At 42.7% G+C, this 22,806-nt stretch overlaps 1 protein-coding gene across 1 annotated transcript in view; it reads right to left on the bottom strand.

The window, feature by feature from the left end:
• nckap5l (NCK-associated protein 5-like) overlaps window positions 1-22,806 on the bottom strand; it is a 358,788-nt gene that overhangs the window by 157,156 nt on the left and 178,826 nt on the right. Inside the window, exons 4-6 of the mRNA XM_078228130.1 lie at window positions 21,687-21,755; window positions 17,129-17,167; window positions 15,323-15,442 (exon numbers count right to left, since the gene is read on the bottom strand). Of these exons, the coding sequence (XP_078084256.1) occupies window positions 15,323-15,442; window positions 17,129-17,167; window positions 21,687-21,755 (228 nt within the window). The remainder of the gene's footprint in view (window positions 1-15,322; window positions 15,443-17,128; window positions 17,168-21,686; window positions 21,756-22,806) is intronic.

Below are 22,806 nucleotides of genomic sequence, written 5' to 3'. Positions count from 1 at the left end.
GCGCAGTTCTGGTCACCTCATTACAGGAAAGATGTTGAAGCCATTGAAAGGGTGCAGAGGAGATTTACAAGGATGTTGCCTGGATTGGGGGGCATGCCTTATGAGGATAGGTTGAGGGAGCTTGGTCTCTTCTCCCTGGAGAGACGAAGGATGAGAGGTGACCTGATAGAGGTTTACAAGATGTTGAGAGGTCTGGATAGGGTAGACTCTCAGAGGCTATTTCCAAGGGCTGAAATGGTTGCTACGAGAGGACACAGGTTTAAGGTGCTGGGGGGTAGGTACAGAGGAGATGTCAGGGGTAAGTTTTTCACTCAGAGGGTGGTGGGTGAGTGGAATCGGCTGACGTCGGTGGTGGTGGAGGCAAACTCGTTGGGGTCTTTTAAGAGACTTCTGGATGAGTACATGGGATTTAATGGGATTGAGGGCTATAGGTAGGCCTAGAGGTAGGGATATGATCAGCGCAACTTGTGGGCCGAAGGGCCTGTTTGTGCTGTGGCTTTCTATGTTCTATGTTCTATGATGAGGGAGCCATGTTGTTGTCTGCTTTTAAACTCAGTTAGCTGTTTGCAGACAGTTCCACCAGAGTGCCATGGAACCAACACATCAGTGTGGTCAAAAAGCCACACTATGAATTCGCTGCAAGTCACCAAGCAGCCAAGGTAATCAGCAGCAATAATTTGAAAGCAGGAGAACCCAACAATGAGGAGAACTCCACAAACTGTTCCAACTTCGCGTTCACCTGAGAACCAACCTCCTAAAAATTCAACTACAAGAAACCTCAACCTGCTGAAAGTCCTTTGCTTTTACAAGACTCCTGCTTCAACTTTAAGGTATTGAAATCAACCAAGAAACTGCAGGCCTGCCACATGGAGATCATAAACCAGAGATAATTATAAACTGTAACAGTAAATTACCTTCACCTACGTCTAACCTTTTTGTACGAGAGTGTGTGAGATGTTGCATTAATTTGGGTGAGAGAATATATAACCTTTCTTAATTTAAAACTCAGGAGAACTTGCTGCTGGAATTATTTAACTGGGATACACAATCCAAGGCTAAGAGAAAACACAGCACTTTCATCACATATCACACTGATCGTGGATAGTAAGAGAACAGATACATTCTGTACATGACAAGTCCTGAGCAGTCTAAACTGTGATATATAAAAAGACTGCTGAGGACCACTCAATAAATGGCCACAAAATAAAAATCTTAGAAGTTACATTTCTGTGGAATCAGGAAGAAATATATAGCTTCCACTTCACATCCCTTTTATCTCAAGGCCCAACTTGTAGCCAAGCATGACATTGGATCTGGCTAGAATATAGCAGGCCTGACTTTTGAGCTGTGTTGCGATGCCCAATTGATACCCACAGCTTGATGGTTTCTCTTAGATTAGGCCTGTTGCCAAATTAAACTTAGGCCTCAGTTTGCACCCCAACCCCTTCCAGCCTAAATGTTTTGTTGACTTCCAGTTTTTGTTAAAAACCCAATTGCTTCCTGATTTTTTTCCAGTCCATGGGGCATAATGCCTGCAGCTAGACTGGAAAACCCACTATAGCCCCAATTATAGTTTAAAAGCAAAATACTGCGGATGCTGGAATTTGAAACAAAAACAGAAAGTGCTGGAAAATCTCAGCAGGTCTGACAGCACTTGTGGAGAGAATAGAGCCAATGTTTCGAGTCTGGATGACCCTTTGTCAGAGCTAAAGACAAAGAAAATAGGACAAGATTTATACTGTAAGGGTGATGGGGAGGGACATTTGGGTAATTGATCAAGATATCAAAGGGAATGTAAATGGTGGTAGTGAAGGATCTTTAGTTGCACTGCAGCAATTCACCAAAGATCCCTAGACAGCACCTTCCAAACCCATGACCACTTCCATCTAGAAGGACAAGGGCAGCAGATAAATGGGAATACCACCACCTGCAAGTTCCCCTCCAAGACACTTACCATCTTGACTTGGAAATATATTACTGTTCCTTCACATTTGCTGGATCAAAATCCTGGAATTCCCTCCCTAACGGCATTGTGGGTCAACACACAACACATGGACTGCAGCGATTCAAGAAGGCAGCTCGCCACCACCTTCTCAAGGGCAACTAGGGATGGGCAATAAATGCTGGCCAGCCAGCGACGCCCATGTCCCATGCATGAATAAATAAAAAGGCTGAGAATGGTGCTAACAGTATCCATTAAGACATTGGAAAGTGTAAATGGCAGAACAAAGGTGCAGAGTGTCAAAGGACAACCATTATAGTTTGCAGGGTACAAGCTGATATGTGCAAATCTTAGATGATATGGGGACACATCTGCTGTGCTCCTCACCAACAATCTCAGGAATATCGACAATGGGATACCAGCCTGCAGTGGGAAGGGGTGGGGGGAAGAAGGGTGTTGGGGATGGGGTTGAGTTGCTCACCTTCTTCTGAAAGAACAGTGCGTTCAAACAGCCCCTTGCCACGCTCCTTGATCGCTTTAAACAACTGCCTATTGTGGATCCAGGTCAAGCCTCCCCATTGGCCTGGAGTGAGAAATAGGTGGAGTCCTGACCCCCACCCTGGCCTGAACCAAAGGCTCAAGCCCTTGGCAGTGATCTTGCATTGCGTCAAGAACTATAAACATTTTTTGTTTGCAGTCCAGGAAATGAGTACAAGCACAAAAAGGTATAAATGTTTCCAATACGCTATAGCTGCACTGATTAAAGTGTGAAATTCATTCACCCTGTATCTTGAGTATGAACAGTAGAGATATGCAGACATTCAGAGTGATACAGAGGAACAGCACTGTGGGATTTCAACCCTCTCAAGATGCACTGGAATAAAGGTAATGCATGTGGTCAAAGAATAAAAACCTTTTAGAATGCAGTCAGCACTACTTAGATCAATATGTATCCAGTTCAACAAAGAATGAAGCATTGTTTGAGTTGGTGCTGCAAAATGAATGGGGCACATTGTTGATGTGAGACTAGGAAAACAATTGGAAAATGGTGACCACGGTATAGTTAGGTTCAATCTGAGAATGGAGGAAGATAATTAAGAGTAAAAGATAAGGCTCCAGGATCGGGAAAAGGCAAGTTCAGCAAGATAAAAAGGTACCTGGCCTTAATTAACTGAGCTGAAAAGCTACCAAACAGGTCAACAAAACAGCAGCTAGAAATCATGAAAGACAAAATGGGCACAGTGCAAAATAAATACTTTCCGGTAAATCGATAAGACTGTGTATGAAAGGATAGAACTGTTAGCGTAAATGGAGATTAAAACTAAATGGAAGTTTTTAATGCTTTGGAGAGATAGCAACAGTCTAAATTCACAGGACTTTAATTAAAAAGTGTGGAAGATGCATTCTTAGATAATGGCGAAAGGTATGCAGGCATATTCACCTAGAAAAAAAGTAAAGGCTGCACACAGAAACAGTTGGCAGCTCAGAATAATCTTGAATTTGGATCTTAAGGCAAATGAAAACTTGGAGATAAATGTCAAAAGTCTTCAATCAAAGTGAAAAAGCAGCCTCTTTTAGCCAAAGTCTTGAAAGCTGACACACGCTGCCAGATTAAAATGCGAATGGTTGATTTATGTGTGCGTCATGATTAGAAATTACAATGGACAGTTTAATACAACAAATAGAAAAACAGAAGATGCAATTTAATACGGATAACAGGGAGGTAATGCCTCCTGACAGGAAAGCAAGGCATTTAATATTTTAAGATACAGAAACATTTATAGAGGCCGGAATTTTACCAGCCAGCCCACCATGGGAATCGAAGCAGGCGAGGGGCGGAGCATGGAAATGTCCGCTGATCTCAGGCGGGATTTTATGGTTTTGAGACAAGTGAGGCCATAAAATCCCGCCCGTAGTGCTTATCATGATCTCTGGTCGTCCCAAATGGCTTTACAGCCAATTAAGCAGTTACTGCTGCACCGTGGTGTAGCGATTACATTAACATTTGAAGAATAAATCCAAACACCCAGAAATTAACCAACATAACCATGTTACAAGATTTCACATTTTTTTAAAACAGAAAAATATTGGGCAGGATACTCCCAAAAAAGTTGAATTAGCTGGAAAACTGGAATTATTCATGTTGATTTTTTCAATGGCAGTTCAGACTAGAATCTCCCACACTCTGTGCAATGCAGAGGCCACCAGCGTCAATATCAATGGATTTCAGGAGGTGGGGCCTGTTCATGCCTGGGAGGCTGAAACCAGCGGGCCTCTGTGCATGCGCAATGGCCCCAAACTGTCAGCATCCCAATCGATGGCCAGCTCAATCGCTGGCCAGCCCGGGACCCCTGCAGTACTGCCCCTTCCCCCAATTCCCCCATGGCCCAATCGTGGCCCATCACCATTCCCGGGCCAGCCCCGACTCTCCCCAGCCCAATCTCCAGACCCCCTCCCACATGCAGTGCAGACAACCCTGCAGGCAGACCCCCTCCCCCGCAGCTCACCCCGATCATTGGCCTCCCTCCTGTCCCCATTGATCCCAATGCAGAGTGACAGTGGGACCCCCCCCCTCCTCACCGATTTCCCCTAGGCCCTGCCCCATCAGACCCCACCCCCTAGGCCCTGCCCCACAGGCTCCACCCCATTGGCACTACCCTATGCCTCATGGGCAGTGCCAAGGTGCCCCCTGGGCATTGGCACCTTGCCCCTTGGGCAGTGCTGGGGGCACAGGCTGGCACTGTGAAGGTGCCCATGCCCAGAGGGCATCACCCCCTTGCCACCTGACCCCTGGGGGGGCTCCGAAGTGTGCCACTGCCCACTCATCTTAACATTCCAACTATGCCCGGAGACTTCAGTCCCAGGCTTGCTAATGATATTCAAATGATATCAAAATGATGATTTAAATGTTCTTTGTGCCTCCCTGCCCATGTCTGGCACAGAGCTGACACCGCCGGAGACGTTAGTGGGGCGCAACCGCATGTGCGAGCCCGTGAATTGGCCGACACAAGGATCGCCCGGCCCGCTGTGCTAAATGGGAGAATTGTGGCCTACTTGTCACTTATCAGCCCAAGCCTGAAGGTTGTCCAGGTCTTGCTGCATATGAACACTGACTGCTTCAGTACCTGAAGAGCTGCAAATGGTAATGAGTGTTGTGCAATCGATCAGTGAGCATTCCCGCTTCTGACCTTCTGACGGAGGGAGGCTCATTGTTGAAGAAGCTGAAGATGGCCTTGGGCACTGAGGAGGCATAGTTAACCTTTAACTGCATTTAACTCCAAACCTGCTTGAATTGCATTTACTTCAGGTTTGTTTGTCAAATCAGATGCCCCATTTATATACAGTTAAATTTCTAACCAAAATTTGTATTCAAAAGCATTTGAATTATGAACTAGATACATGCAACAATAGGCAATGTGGCAGCCAATTCCCAGATAAATATGTCCCATAAACAGCAATGTAATATTGACTGGATCACATCTGTGTTTCTGTAATGGTGTTGTTTGAGGAATCAATAATGGCCAGGACACTGGAGAGGATTTCACCAGTCTCCCTCAAATAGTACCATCAACTTAAGAACACAGAATAGAGCCTTGGTTTAATGATCCATCTGGACGACATCACCTCACTCAGTGCTACACCTCCCAGTACTTCAATAGATTACCAGCCTCGATTTTCTGCTCAAGTCTCTGGTGCAGGACTTGAACCCATGTTAAAGGTCAAGGGTGAAGGTGCTACTCATTGAGCAACGGTTAACACATGAATGGAAAACGACTGAAAGGTTTGGCTCAACAGAGAGAATTTGGAGTTCAAATACAGATAGACACACCTATCAAAAGACCAAATGTATTTTGGTTTTGAGCAATGGAGCAAAGAATATAATAGAAAGAAAATAAGAATACCAGGAATTTTCCTACATGGGAGTTTCGCTCATGGGAGTTACTGCAGTGACTTTGCTAAAGTGTACTTGGAACTTGGAAGAGGCGGAATAATCTAATCTCAACTGGATAAACCGTGTAATTACTTGCATATAGGCCCCAATTTTGTTAGCAGTCCTAGCCATTCATTGCACTTACACTTTTACACTGATTTGCAGAAAACATAGAAATATATAATCCCTACAGTACAGAAGGAGGCCATTTGTCCCATCGGGCCTATACTGACAACAATCCCACCCAGGCCCTATCCCTGTAACCCCACATATTTACCCTGCTAATCCCTCTGACACTAAGGGCCAATTTAGCACAGCTAATCGACCTAACCCACACATCTTTGGATTGTGGGAGGAAACCGGAGTACCCGGAGGAAACCCACAGATACACGAGGAAAATGTACAAACTGCACACAGACATTCACCCAAGGCCACAATTGAACCCAGATCCCTGGCACTGTGAGGCAGCAGTGCTAACCACTGTGCCATCCTGCCAACTCAAAGTTGTAAAAAGGGGATCTTAGACTGATGTGAAGAGGGCACAGAAAGGCTCATCTCCTCAACTAGATAGAAGGATCCTTACTGAGCGGTAGGGCTGTATTTGCCAACACTGTCGGAACCCTGACATTGGCCTCAGTTCCGGATTGGGAACCTGGAAGTGGCTGTGGCAAGATGCGCTCATGATCTTCCCAGAGGCAGTGAATTACAAAGTAGTGTCCATCACCCAGTCCAATTAAGGATAGTGAGGTGCAAGATTCAATCAGAGGGACCACTGCAATATCCATCTGGTAGTTCCACCAGGAGAGGTGGGTGCCACTGAGACAGGCAGGGGATTGTGACCACACCTCAAACTGGAGACACTCTCTGCAAGATTGTAAAAAAAAGCTTAAAAGCCCTTATGGCCACAAGCTGTCAGCTCATCATTACGAGGGGGGAACCGCTCCTCAGAAGGTCCTCCCACTCTGGCCATCCTATCCCAGTGGGTCCATGCTGGGGTGATATAAAGGAGGCAGTGGCGCCCCCACCCACCCCCTTCCCCCCAGGATGCCTCTAGTCAAATGAGTGGCTCTGGCCTCAGCAGGGGGGGCCGGCTGCCATAGGGAAGCCATCCCAATGAACTATTTTCCAATTTTTTCCCCCAGTGCTGCCTCCTAAATGATTTCTGGGGGAACCAACCCATAAAATCTAAAGCGGGAATTTTAAGTTAGAGTGCTTAATCCAATGTAAAATCACGTACTGAAAGCACATTAAGAGAATTAAAGAAAGATGCTGTTAAAAGAGAGAAAGAAAAAGTTAAAAATACAAATAATTTATTTATTTTATTACTTTTAAATCACTAACAATTATTCAAAGCTGCAGGAATGAGGCACAGCACTTGTAAAAGTTCATCTTCGGTGCCAGCAAGATGGCCTAGCAGTAATTAAGACTCATTACACTGTTAACGACTTGAATGAAGAAACCCCAACTTACTTAGGCATATTTTTATGATGCGTTTCTACTTGAATTTTTTTTAAATCCATTAGTGTGACATGGGTGTCGCTGGCTGTCCAGCATGTATAACCCATCCCTAGTTGCCCTTGAGAAGGCGGTGGTGAGCTGTCTTGGCAAAGTTACAATGTAGTGAAGCCTCTGGAGGAACAGGGCAACCTGACTTCAAGCTCGTATATGATCATAAGAGGTTGCTGTCTGATTGAGCAGCACGGTGGCACAGTGGTTAGCACTGCTGCCTCACAGTGCCAGAGACCCGGGTTCGATTCCCGGCTTGGGTAACTGTCTGTGCGGAGTCTGCACATTCTCCCCATGTCTGTGTGGGTTTCCTCCGGGTGCTCCGGTTCCCTCCCATAGTCCAAAGATGAGCGGGTTAGGTGGATTGGCCATGCTAAATTGCCCCTTAGTGTCAGGAGGACTAGCTAGGGGAAATGCATGGGATCATGGGGATAGGGCCTGGATGGGATTGTAGTCGGTGCAGACTCGATGGGCTGAATGGCCTCCTTCTGCGCTGTAGGATTCTATGATTCTATAATAACGGTGATGCCAACGGCCTCATTGTTATTCTTACTGCAAGTCTGGACCATCGGAGACCTGTCGGTTGTAAAAGACAATCTAAAGGAAGTAGATCTATGTCTTCACCAAAATAAATTGCTCACCTAAACCTAGTGCAAAAAATTCAAAATGGTTTTAAAAAAACAATTTAATTCTTGTCCTGAATATCGCTGTGATCTCATAGCTTCATTTATTTTTTAAATAAACTGCAGGAATATTAATAAAAGCCAGAGTTTGGTATAAAACTGAAAAATCGAAACAAAAATAATTCATAGCTCCATTATTATAGCAAGAATTCCAAACCTGAGGTCTTTCACCTCAACCAAAGAATTGCATTTCTGAATTAACGCTACAACTGGTCACTGCAGTTAGCAGTGCTATATTTTGTGCAGGCACTTTGGTGGCACGATCAATCCAATTCAGACTTTAAAGCCATAAAATCGTCATGTTTTTTCCTTAATCAAAACAATGCAAAATAGCTGTTCAAATATGTGTGACATTAATTACGAGTATGGGCCAATCAATTGTTGCAGCTTTCAAAACTATCAAGTGTAAATGCTGCCCAGTCTGCAGTATGTTAATTTCGCTATTTGAATCTGTCGGGTATACTCGCAGTGGAAATAGAGCAAACATTGAACAAGTCCCACTTTCATTCAGCATCCTTTCTTGCATCACTTGACTGAGGGCACTGCAAGTGATCCTGCTTTTGATTAGGTTTCATTTCTACCCAAAATATAAGGCAAGATAAGAACCTTTATTACAAATACTTTATGACTTTTTTCCTATTGGGCTTTCTCCTTAATCTATTGACTGAGAAGAAAACGATAAAATGTAATCTTTATTTTGATTCCATATTATCTACAGAACGGCGATCAGATTGTGTTGACCCTTTGAGAGCTAAAAGGTGGTTTATCTCCTGAGAAATAAATGTGCACTTTATTACATATTTCTCCAGTATAATTATCATCTGGAAATCCGGAAAGGTGAACGCTATAAAACAAAGTTTGAACCCGATGTAGGAACAAATCACCTTCTGCTATAAAGAGGAAAGAAACAACCTGTGATGCTGAGACTTACAGGAAATTTCAAACAAGCAAATGTATCTTTCCCAAATCTCCCAATCTCTATTACCAAGGTTTCACCTCTGCCACACCAGCAATAAGGGTCTAACTAAAACTACGAGTCACATCCTTACTAGATAGAGCGAAACATAATGGCCGCGATTTTGCAGCCGCGTCGCGCCCAGAACAGATAACATAGGGGCAGCATGGGGTCGGAGAACTGTGGGGGAGGGGCCTAGCATGTTTAATACTGGCGCAACCCCCGTTTTGGGATTCTCCCAGCTGCCGCACCCGGACGTAAGCTGGTTCCTGCCCAGCGAGGGCTGGTTTGCATATTTAAGGGAGGAACGGTGGCACAAAGGGAGGCATAGTGGTTAGCATTGCTGCCTCACAGTGGCAGGGACCTAGGTTTGATTCTGGCTTGGGGCGACTGTCTGTGTGGAGTTTGCACATTCTCCCTGTGTCTGCATGGGTTACCTCCGGTGCTCTGGTTCCGACCCACAGTCCAAAAATGTACAAGCTAGATGGATTGGTATATTGCCCCTTAATGTCCAAAGATGTGTAGGTTAGGTGGATGATTTATGGTAAGTGCGCAGGGTTCCAGGGATAGGGCTGGGGGAGGGGGTGCTGATTGATTGATTAATTACTCATTGTAACTAGTTACATTGCAGCCACCATGGCTACTACCCACTGCACCCAACTTTTCTTCACTAACAAATCAGATCTGCTCCAGGCTCTCCCAACTGTATCCTTACACTTACATATTTCTGTTTTTTTCTCTAATCACCACTCAAACATTCCCCAAGTTCATCCTATCCTTGAGATCAACTCTCATGACTCTTTTGCCTTTGGGTAAAAGGCTTTTCACTACCTTGATGTCATATTGGACCACAAGGTGACCACATATTGCTACCATCATGAAGACCGCCTATTTCCACCTCCATATCACCACCCAACATTGCCCTTGCCTCAGGTCATTTGCTGCTAAAGCCATATCTATAACTTTGCTATCTCCACATTGACTTTTCCATTAAACTCCTGGCTGACTTTACAGCTTAATAAAGGCGCAGTAAAACTCGGCTCATCCAAAACGCCTTGGTATCTTTACCTGCACTAACTCCTGTTCTCCCATCTGCCCTGTGTTCGCTATCATACATTAACTCTTTATTCAGCAAAGGTTCAATTTTAAAATTCTTATCCTTCTTTTCAAATTCCTCCATGGCCTCGCCACTTTCTATCTCTAACCTTCTCCAGCCTACAACCCTACATAATATCTGCCCACCTCGAATTCCAGCCTTTTGCACATTCCAAAATGCTAATACTCCACCACTGGTAATTGTATCCTCAACTGCTTGGGCCTGTAGCTCTGGAATTTCCTCCCCAGAAACTCTTCTCCTCCTTCAAAACCCTTCCTAAAACCCACCTCTTCGACTGTGTTTCTGGTCATCCTTCCTGATATCTCCTACTTTGGTGGGGGCTGCAGATAAAGAGGGTATAACCTTAAAATGAGAATCATGTCATTCAAGGGTTACATCAGTAAGCACTTCATTACGCAAAGGGCCATTAAAATCTTGAACTCACTCCCATAAAAATCTGTTGAGCCTACATCAATAGATTTTTAATAGGTGAAGATATTAAGAGGTCTTGTGGTGCACTGCTAGTGTTATTGTTTCTCATCCAGAAGCTCCAGGTTCAAGTCCCATCCCAGGACTTGGTGACCAAGGTAGGCATGTTCATAATACAGTCAGACAGGTTGAGTATGTCACTATAAGGTGCAGGAAGAGAATTAGAATTAAGAGATTGGGAACATAGGTGAGTAAATAGGGTTAATTTACATACAAGTCATGATTTAATTAAATTGCAGAAGAAACTTTTTTTTGCAAACAGTGGTGATTGCTGAACGTCCTATTAGTGTTCCTATGTTTCTATCTTGGTATCCATTCATACTGATTACACTTCTGTGCATCGCCTTGGAATATATTTCTACATTAACAGCACTATGCAAGTTAATGTTGTCATTTGGGAAATCATCTACGCAATTGCTTTCTACCTGAGGAGCATGTTCACAATAGCACTTACCATGAAAAAAATGACTAATCCTACATGTGAGATAATCAATTATCTGCTACCATTAAAGGTCAAGGAATATATTTCTAACCTTCCACAGATACTTCTCTATTACAAGGTGGCAATGTGTTACAGGTCACTCAGGAATTGCTGTGACATCATGTACTTTTACATGCATGTTATAGTCTGGAGCTAGGGATTATGATGATAGAGGTTCCAACATTCTTTCCATTACATGGATGACCAGGAATCCCTGCTGCTCTTACCACCTGCCACTGGCATATACTGGAAGGATTTGCAGGTTGATATTCAATCTGACTGTGTTTTGAACAGCACCTTCCTTGGCCATCAAGTCCTGGAGTAGGACTCAAAGCCAGAGTTTCTAGCTCAGAGGCAGGGTCACTACCACTGCATCACAAGACCACCTGATATTGCGAGTAAAAGGTCATTGGGTGGGATTCTCTGGCCTCCCAGCCACGTGTTTCTCAGCAGTGCGCCATTCGCTGGCAGGATTGTCTCTCAAATTTGATTGAGGTTTTTGAAGGGGTAACCGAGAAGGTAGATGAGGGCAGTGCAGTTGATGTGGTCTACTAGGGGGCACAGGTTTAAGGTGCGAGGGGCAAGGTTTAAAAGAGATGTACGAGGCAGATTTTTTACACAGAGAGTAGTGGGTGCCTGGAACTTGTTGCCAGAGGAGGTAGTGGAAGTGGGTCCAGTAGTGACTTTTAAGGGGCGTCTTGACAAATACATGAATAGGATGGGAATAGAGGGATATGGTCCCCGGAAGGGTAGGGGGTTTTAGTTAAGTCGGGCAGCATGGTTGGTGCAGGCTTGGAGGGCCGAAGGGCCTGTTCCTGTGCTGTAATTTTCTTTGTTCTACGTGGACTTTAGCAAGGCTTTTGACAAGGTACCGCATTGTAGGTTGTTGCATAAGGTTAAATCTCATGGGATCCAGGGTGAGGTAGCTAAATGGATACAAAATTGGCCTCCTGACAGAGCCAGAGGGTGGTCGTAGAGCGTTGTTTTTCCAACTGGAGGCCTGTGATCAGCGGTGTGCCTCAGGGATCGGTGCTGGGTCCACGGTTATTTATCATTTATATTAATGATTTGGATGAGAATATATGAGGCATGGTTAGTAAATTTGCAGATGACACCAAGATTGGTGACATAGTGGACAGTGAAGAAAGTTATCTCCAATTGCAACGGGATCTTGATCAATTGGGCCAGTGGGCTGACGAATGGCAGATGGAGTTTAATTTAGATAAATGCGAGGTGATGCATTTTGGTCGACTGAACCAGGGCAGGATTTACTCAGCTAATGGTAGGGCGTTGGGGAGAGTTACAGAACAAAGAGATCTAGGGGTACATGTTCATAGGTCATAGAGTCATAGAGGTTTACAGCATGAAAACAGGCCCTTCGGCCCAACCTGTCTATGCCACCCTTTTTTTTAAACCCCTAAGCTAATCCCAATTGCCCACATTTGGCCCATATCCCTCTATACCCATGTAACTATCTAAATGCTTTTTAAAAGACAAAATTGTACCCGCCTCTATTACTACCTCTGGCAGCTTGTTCCAGACACTCACCACCCTCTGTGTGAAAAAATTGCCTCTCTGGACACTTTTGTATCTCTCTTCTCTCACCTTTAATCTATGCCCTCTGGTTTTAGACTCCCCTATCTTTGGGAAAAGATATTGACTATCTAGCTGATCTGTACCCCTCATTATTTTATAGACCTCTATAAGGTCACCCCTCAGCCTCCTACGCTTCAGAGAAAAAAGTCCCAGTCTATCCAACCTCTCCTTATAATTCCAACCATCAAGTCCCAGTAGCATCCCAGTAAATCTTTTCTGCACTCTTTCTAGTTTAATAATATCCTTTCTCTAATAGGGTGACCAGAACTGTACACAGTATTCCAAGTGTGGCCTTACCAATGTCTTGTACAACTTCAACAAGACGTTCCAACTCCTGTATTCAATGTTCTGACCAATGAAACCAAGCATGCTGAATGCCTTCTTCACCACTCTGTCCACCTGTGACTCCACTTTCAAGGAGCTATGAACATGTACCCAGAGATCTCTGTTCTGTAACTCTCCCTAATCCATTATTAACGATTATCCAGATTGATCTCCTGTTCCTCCATACTTAGGGGTTATTGCTCAATCGTCATGCTCTATTAGCTAAAGGTAATTTCTGCATCTTGCTCCCCATGTGGAGAGAAGATATTTCCATCTCCATGGAAGGCAGATGAAAACAGGATTTCTAAAATCATCAAGGTTAGCTACCAGTAAATTATACATCGTTTTTACTCAATGCACTCATTAATTATACATCTGAATTTCAACAATTCTACAAGCAAATTTAATAGGTCCTCCAGTCCAGTGCTAAAAGAAACATTATTTGCATGTAACAGAAACAATTGTCTTGAAGAATTAATTGGTGATGTTATGTCAACTCAAGGAGTTTATTTTAAAAAATGTCCTCGCATAACAATTTATCGGAGCTAACAAATGGCACAGCATTTTCTGTACAGGAGGTAAAGATAACCTGAAAAACCGTGTCAGATATGAAGGAATTATAATTGTGCTGACTGTCATAAAGACTTATCAGCCACCTGGTCTTTGCACTAATTGCCTGTTTATTTTTAATGAAAAGAAATGTAAAAATCCATTTTCGAGATATTTGACCTCCTTAATCTGATTTTTTTGGTCTAAGACAGTGAAGGAATGAAGTATTTAAATTGAACAGTCAGACTCTCCCCATTGATGTACAACCACCAGGGCCTCAAAATTAAGTTCAGCAAAATCTACAAGAAGGGGAGCAATGAATATCAATGTACTGTACTTAATGGAGACTGGAGACACCAGACAGAGAAAAAGATTCTGCTCCACATTAATATATCCAAATCTTTGGTAGCATCAGCCCTGCTCCTAGTTAAAATACACATATTTAGTTCAAACCACGTACTGTATTTATATAGCAATTTTGTAGAATATAGAATAATGTTCCAAGGTTCTTCACAGTAGTGTTATCAAACTAAATTTGACATAAAAACAGAAAATGTTGGAAAATCTCAGCAGGTGTGGCAGCATCTGTAGACAGAGAAATGGAGTTAACGTTTTGAGTCCCTATGATTCTTTTCCAGAACCATTATCATTATTTTATTTCAGTTATTCTAATATAGATGGAGATAAGAGTTCAGGGCCTGAACGGTTGAAAGCATGGCCACCTATGGCGGAGTGATTCATTCAGAGTTCTGCAAGAAGCCAGAATTGGAGCAGTGCAGATATCTCGTAGACTGTTAGGAGGGACTTGAGACAAAGATAAACTTTTTAAAATTGAGACATTACTGGACAGGAGCTATTTTTGGTCAGCAAACGCAGGGGTGATGGGGAACAGGACATGGTGCGAGTTAGGATATGGGCAACAGTGTTCAATGAGGACAACTTTATGTGGGCAATAGATGGGAGGCTGTCCAGGAGAGTATTTAAATAGTTAAGTCTAGAGGTAAAGGTTATAGATTGTAATTTAGAAGTTGTAATTAGCAAATTATTTCTCTTACGTTGCAATAGCACATGTCAACAATCTTGATCAAAAATTATGCTTTGACTAACAGTTTGCTACTATTGCCCCAGAGAACATCAGAACCTTTTGCTGAAGAAGCCGTGATGAAGTATTCTTGAAGTAGAAAATGTTACTGGTGAATTAGGCTGTTCAGTGTTTTATCGTGACTACAGAATGTTTAGCTGCAATCACACATTCTTGCTGTTTTATGTATTCAAATCACAAAATGCAATTAAAGAACTAGTTATTGAGGCAAGCATACATTAGCAAGCATGTTCATTTTCATAATGTGTTTCCAGAATGACAGACTAAGGTTACATTTTATGACATGAATTTCTGAATCGCTGTTTCTGAAGTAATTTTCTCCATTGACCAAGTAAGTGAACACCACAGCAGTATAAACGGAGAACTTTAACCAGGGCATTTATTTTTATTTGTGTCTGATCCTTACATTGATCAGTTGATGCTTTGCATAATTTATTACATTCCAGTTAATAACGGTGTTTATAATTACTGACAATTAAAGGATAAAGATACATTTATGAAAGCCCTTTGATTGCAACCAGGTTGGCTTGCACTATGATTGCTGGAAAAATTATATTATCTCAAAGTTTTGATCAATTAATCTACTTGGATGCGAAGCCTTTTGATAGGTGACTAAAAATTAGTGCGAGACTCTGACAGAGAAAAAGAGTTGATTTAAATACACATACCTGTAGCAGTGAATCAGAGGCCAAACGAACTCTCTGCTGGAAAAGAACACTCAATGCTCGATTTTGCTGTTCAAGATCAAACACCCTTGTGCGTAGTTTCAGGCATTCTTCCCTCAAATCCTGCAGGTATAATTACAGTGTAGGAGAGAGTTACAGAAATATTTTTGTTATTAAAATTTTCTATTTTTCAGAGAATCGATACAGAAGAATGAAAAACAAATACAAATCTCTATAAATGGGTCGAATTGAGGCTACACATTTTCACAGTGATTTTGATCAGTGAGTTGCAACATGAACCTCCTTTATCCCCAACCTTAGACTGGGGCCATTGCTCGATAATGACCTTCCACTAGTGCTTTGCTTTCTTGTCTTCCTGAGGGTGGGGGGGGGGGTTAAGAAGAACAGCCACTTGCTCTTGGAAAAACGATAGCTAGAATCAGTTTACACAACGCATTCTGTATTAATATTAATCACCATTATGAATAGATTAAACTGTTCAACACCATCATTGTGACAGAAGGACACTGCATAATACAGAACCCAATGAAAGGAAACAAGTAATTCTGAAATCAAGGTACAGATTTTTTAATGAATTAATCCACACGATTATGCCATGAACGTACATTAGTTAAATTAGATGGCTTTTTTTTGCTCCCTGCTGGTTTAACTTATTGTGAGGGCCATCCCAAAGAGGCTAAAAGCCTTAGAAACATATATTGTTGACAATAGAATATCATGGTGAAGGACAATTGCACATAACTGGTGCATTGCAGATTTTCTTATTTCTAACGTAAGAAGATACTACAGACAAAAAATTTTCCATCTGGCTCAATCACTTATCGTGCCCTATTGAATCAGAGGAATGAGATTTGGCAAGACTCAGTCTAATTTTCTCTCCCTTCAGAAGAAGTGCCATCTCATTGCTGCTCCATTGCTCCACGAGCAATTCTGACCGAGATCATAAGTGACCAGTAGAAAACTTAAAATTTCCAATTCCAATTTAGGGCGGCACGGTGACACAGTGGTTAGCACTGCTGCCTCACAGAGACCCGGGTTCAATTCTGGCCTTGGGTGACTGTGTGGAGTTTGCACATTCTCCCCGCGTCTGCGTGGGTTTCCTCTGGGAGCTCTGGTTTCCTCCCACGGTCCAAAGATGTGCCGGTTAGGTGAATTGGCCATGGTAAATGTGTAGGGGTACAGAAACAGGGCACAGGAGAGGGCCTGGGTAAGATACTGACCGGAATTTTACTGTCCTGTCCACCCCGGGAATTGTAGCAGGCGAGGAGCGGACCATGGAAAGGTCCGTTGACCTTGGGTGGGATTTTCTGGTTTTGGGGCGAGTGAGGCCAAAAAATCCCGTTCACTGTGTCAGAGAGTTGGTGCAAACTCGATGGGCTGAATGGCCTCCTTCTGCACTGTAGGGATTCTATGATTCCAGCCACTGCCTGTTAAAATGCAACTTGTGCCAGCGGAACATCATTTACAATAAAGGACTGTACTCGCTTTAAGAAACTATTGTGCTTGAATTTACGAGGAACTCATGTTGGGATAATGACATAATCAGTATCACAGCCATTAAAAAGGATGTGCCATCATGTCGTTTATATTGTTCTCAACCTCACTTTTGTTCTCTCTCACAGAAGTTGTTCAGTTTCTAATCTTGTGTGTGTTGGCTTTATAACAATTTAGACTAGGGCTAAGGTTTCCAGCCCCCTTGTGGCAGGATCTACCACAGGAGATGCAACAATCCAGCCAAAGGTCCACCGACCTTTGCTACAGGACTGGTCCATTTGGAAATAGACTCACCTTTTGAGTAAGCAATGCCTGAACCACTTGATTGGCAACCTTTGGAAAAAAAAATGGAATAATGATTAACCATTTTGTTACATTACTCAACACAACGTCCATTGAAATTACATTTTATGGCAGTTAATCATGAATGCTCATATAACTTAATAATCTTCTGGCAGCCTTTGACAGTTGTACGCTTTGGGCTAAACCTCTTATCATAGCATGCTTTTTACCCTCTCCCTGACAAGCAAGTCCAATGGGGAATTGAGGAGAAACATTCTAATCCAGAGACTGGTTAGAATGTGGAACTTATATGGAGCATTAATAACGGCAAGGCCTTGTTGATCCCAATTGCCCTCTTTCTGTCTGTAAATACTTTGTTGCATGCCCTGCTCCTCTGAAAGTCTTGCTTCAATGCTTTATGGTGTCTCTTTTAATTTTTCACTGCCCACGCACTCTGTCAATAGGTCAACCATTGCCACTTCCATCACACCAAATGGACCAAAGGCTAGTTAGCCCTTTTTCAGCAGATACAGACATAATGGGCTAAATCACAGAATTGTTATGGCACAGAAGGATGCCATTTGGCCCATCATGTCTGCACCGGTTCTCCAAACAAGAATCATGGGTGAGTGCCATTCTGCTGCCTTTTCCACATAACCCTGCTTATTGTTTCTATTCAAGTAATCATCTAATGCCCTCTGCAATGCCTTGATTAAAACTGCCTCCACCACACTTTCAGGCAGTGCAGTCCAGACCCAAACCACTTGCTGTGTGAAGTATTTTCTCACATCACATTAGTTTCCTTTGCAAATCATTTTAAATCTATGCCCTGTTGTTCTTGATCCTTTTATGAGCCTATTTACCCTGTCCATCCCCTTCATGATTTTTGAACATCTTTATCAAACCTCAAACAGAAAACGCTGGAAAATCTCAGCGTCCCTGGAGAGAGAATAGAGCCAATGTTACGAGTCTGGATGACCCTTCGTCAGAGCTATGAAAGGTCATTCAGACTCGAAATATTGACTCTATTCTCTCTCCGCGGATGCGGTCAGATCTGCTGAGATTTTCCAGTGTTTGCTGTGTTTGTTTCAGATTCCAGCATCCACAGTATTTTGCTTTTATCAAATCTCCACTTGACCTTCTTCTCTCCATGGAGAAAAGTCCCAATCTCTCCAATCTATCCTCATAACTGAAGTTTCTCATCCCTAGAAGAATCCATTAGTGTCGGAAATTTTCTCCGGTTCCCAAATGCAGAATATATTTAGTCTGCAAGGCATATTGAAGAGATCATAATATAATTCGCATGGAATATTTCAACATTTATTCGGCAGTAATTGTTCATTGAAATGCAAGCACAGGTATTTGGTTTCCTGAACTAATATGTACCAAGTGGCAAAGTTAAGCAAATCGTAGTATGATTGTTTCTTGACAGTGAAATGCTTCTTGATAAATATTGATGTCCTGGTGGATCATTCCGTTGTTTAATGGCAGTCAGTTTCTGTGGAACATTGCAATAATATACTTTACTTACAGTTATCAGCTCTTGGACAAGGACATGCAGACCACAGAGTATAACTGACCAAATCAAATTACAAGTTATTGATTAGAGGAAGACTATCAAGCTATCCAAACTAACCCATATAATGCACAGTTCTTACTCCACTCATCCAAACAAAACACTCATGGACACAGAAAATGTGTTGCATACTAATTATATTCTCCAAGAAAAGCATAACTCCAAGTTCTGGTGAGAGGCTACATACCAACGCTGTTGAAAACATACCATCATACTGTTGGTAATAAGTGGAGCAACATTAGGACTAAAACTAATCAAAAAGGAAGGATAAATTAACTTTTTAAATATCTCACGCCTCAGAATTTTAGATGACAGTCATGTATCAAGGGAACATAAACATAGGTTGTAGTGTAAAACCCAAGTTTGTTCCGATATAAAAGCAAAAAAATACTGTGGATGCTGGGAATCTGAAATAACAACAGGAAATGCTTTAAAGACTCAGCAGGTCTGGCAGCTTCTGTGGTGAGAGAGAGAGTTGATGCTTTTAAGTATGTATCACTTAAGTCTGAGAGAAACAATAAATGTTTGGAGTCTGTTTGACTCTAAGGAAAAGTAATACGGACTTAAAAGCATCAACTCCTCTCTCTCCCTCTCTCCACAGATGCTGCCAGACCTGCTGCATCTTTCCAGCATTTCCTGTTGCTCCTGTACCCACTTACTGTGGACAGAGTCTTCACTTTGTACAATGGACAGAGCCTTCCATGTATTTAATCCTTCATTACAGGAAACGTTTAAGGTGTGAATGGGCAATGCAGACCAGAAAGCTGTACAGATCTGGGCAATGCAAACCAGAAAGCTGCACAGACCTGGGCAATGCAGACCAGAAAGCTGTGCAGACCTGGCCAAGCAGACCATGTTAGCCATAGGCCACATGTGGCTTAATTTGGGTGAGCTGATCTCAGCAGTAAAGGTCCAATTAGTGTCACTATCCCTGGATGTGAAAAGGGGAAAATAAGCCAACAGTCACGTTCCAGGTGCTCTTGCTAAAAAAAATACTCATGGCATTGATGCAACCAAGAATAACAGCAAAATGAAAATAATTCAGTCAATTAAAATCAACATCAAAATAACTTTCCAGGTATTAATGGTAACAGCTTTAAGTGCATCACATCACAATCTACCCAATTAATTTTATAAGTCAAAATGAATGATTATAGAATTCCTACACTGTGGTCTTTGCATCAAGCAAGATAGAAAATCAGAGTAAATGAGAACACTTTGTTCATGGTTGAAAGCACTAATTAAAATAAAACTATTTGCAAGACAGTGGCTAGAGCAGTGAATTAAAACATTACCTTTTCTGTTGTAGGTCCTGTGTTAAAATATAGCCCTGGCACCTTCAGTGAAATATTCCCATTTGACAGCAGCCAGGGTTCCAATAAGGTTTGACCAGTCTCAGCCTGTTTCTAATTAACATGAATTTACTAAACAAAACTGCCCACAAGTTGAGATTAAATGATTTATTTCACGAGAATGATCCCGGAATGAAAAGTTTGATGTATGAGGAACGTTTGAGGACTCCAGGACTGTACTCAATGGAGTTTGGAGTTATGAAGAAGATCTCATTGAAACTTACAGAATACCGAAAGGCCTGGCTAGAGTGGACGTGGGGAAGATGTTTCCATTAGTAGCAGACACTCACATCTGAGGGCACAGCCTCAGAGTGGATAGTCAGAAGCTTTTCCCCAGGGAGGAAGAGTCAATTATTAGGGGGCATAGGTTTAAGGTGCGAGGAGCAAGGTTTAAAGGAGATGTATGAGGCAAGTTTTTTTTTACACAGAGGGTGGTGGGTGCTTGGAAGTCACTGCCGGGAAGGTAGTGGAAACAGATACAATGGTGACTTTTAAGGGGCATCTTGACAAATGCATGAATAGGATGGAAATAGAGAGATATGGTCCCTGGAAGGGTCGGTGGTTTTAGTTCAGATGGGCAGCATGGTTGGTGCAGGCTAGGAGGGCCCAAGGGCCTGTTCCTATGCTGTAATTTTCTTTGTCAGTTGTAAAGGGGCTTCTTCAGCCAGAGGGTGGTGAATCTATGGAATTCATTGCCACAGAAGGCTGTGGAGGCCAGGTCACTGAGTGTATTTAAGACAGAGATAGATAGGTTCTTGAATGGTAAGGGGATCAAAAGTTACGGGGAAAAGGCGGGAGAAACATATCAGCCATGGTGGGGTGATGAGGGGTTTGGATTATGAGGAGAGGCTGAGGAGATTGGGTTTGTACTCGTTGGAGTTTAGAAGGATGAGGGGGGATCTTATGGAGACTTTTAAGATAATGCGGGGGCTGGATAGGGTGGAGGTGGAGAGATTCTTTCCACTTAGTAAGGAAGTTAAAACTAGAGGACACAGCCTCAAAATAAAGGGGGGTCGGTTTAAGACAGAGTTGAGGAGGAACTTCTTCTCCCAGAGGGTGGTGAATCTCTGGAATTCTCTGCCCACTGAGGTGGTGGAGGCTACCTCGCTGAATATGTTTAAAGCGCGGATGGATGGATTCCTGATCGGTAAGGGAATTAACGGTTATGGGGATCAGGCGGGTAAGTGGTACTGATCCACGTCAGATCAGCCATGATCTTATTGAATGGCGGGGCAGGCTCGAGGGGCTAGATGGCCTACTCCTGCTCCTATTTCTTATGTTCTTATGTTCTTATGATTGAATGGCGGAGCAGACTCGATGGGTCGATTGTCCTAATTCTGCTCCTATATCTTATGATCTTCATTCAGACAGGCAAAAGAAGAAATGGGATATGGGAAAGACAGTACATTCAAAAAACAGGAAATTTCTTCTGAGATTGGAATTAAGTATGTTGTTTGGAGAAACAGAAGGACATTTTCAGTTTTGTGTTTAACCTGCACTACACATGCTCCAGAAGCACTCGACATTTATGATCACTCTGGCCTCACTTATCTTATTCTTAGCTGAAAGATTCCTTGAAGTGCAGAGCATTGAAAGCAAATGGTTTACAGAAGCAAAGTATTCTGCAATTGCCTCATCTTACCTCATCAAGACATCGTTCATACTGTTCTCTCTGGTGCTCATTTTCTAAGGCTAAGGCTGAATTCTCTGCCTGCAACATAAAACAAAAAGAATCCACATTAATACAAGTTCAGGCTGTGTTCTGTCATAAAAATCACTGACTAGAAACAGGCATGGTTACAGTGACAAAGTTTTATCCACAAGTACCATTAGTGGAAACTTCTTGCACATTATGCAGACAAATGCACTACATGTGTCCATCTAATTTAAGATCTACCATCATACTTTGCAAAACTTTACAGCTTTTATCTTTCACTGAAGTGTGGAATCCTAGAATTAATTGATAAGGCACAACACTTTGAGCTGCTATATTTTTGTCTAACAGCTGTGAGCAATTCGTTTGACTTCATCAGAGAGTAGTGTCTTGCATGAGATGTGCCAGATGTTACGATCTCAGTGGAGATCAGTAATTTCTTTGACAGCAGACAAAATTTGGAATCCCAATTGTTTAACGAAGAAAACAAAGCCACAAAATTCCATGGTTTAAAACAGAAGTTCCTGGTTGTAGGGTGGTCACGATTGGGAATTAAATATCCAAAGGTATCATAAAATCATAGAATCCCTACAGGCAGAAGGCGGCCATTCGGCCCATCGAATTTGCAGTGACAACAATCCTACCCAGACCCTATCCCCACAACTCCACGTATCTACCCTACTAATCCCTCTGACACTAATGGTCAATTTAGCATGGCCAATCAACCTAACCCACACATCTTTGGAGTGTGGGAGGAAACCAGAGCACCCAGAGGAAACCCACGCAGACACGGGGAGAATGTGCAAACTCCACACAAACAGTGATCTGAGGCTATGAGGCAGCAGTGCTAACCACTATGTCACCATGACTATTCGGAAGGTAAGGGAGGTGGTGTAGCTCTGATATTTAAGGATGACATCAGGACATTAGTGGGAGATAATATAGGTTGTATGGAGAAAAAGGTTGAATCCACTTGGAAGGAAATTAGAAATATAACGATAAAAGGTCACTCATAGGTGTAGTTTATAGGCCACCAAATAATAATGTCATGGTGGGGCGAGCAATGAGCAAAGAAATAACTGATGCATGTAAAAATGGAACAGCAATT

Source organism: Mustelus asterias, chromosome 14 (genome assembly GCF_964213995.1).
Source record: "Mustelus asterias chromosome 14, sMusAst1.hap1.1, whole genome shotgun sequence".
Lineage (NCBI taxonomy): Eukaryota > Metazoa > Chordata > Chondrichthyes > Carcharhiniformes > Triakidae > Mustelus > Mustelus asterias.
This window is presented reverse-complemented; position numbering and strand designations above follow the sequence as displayed.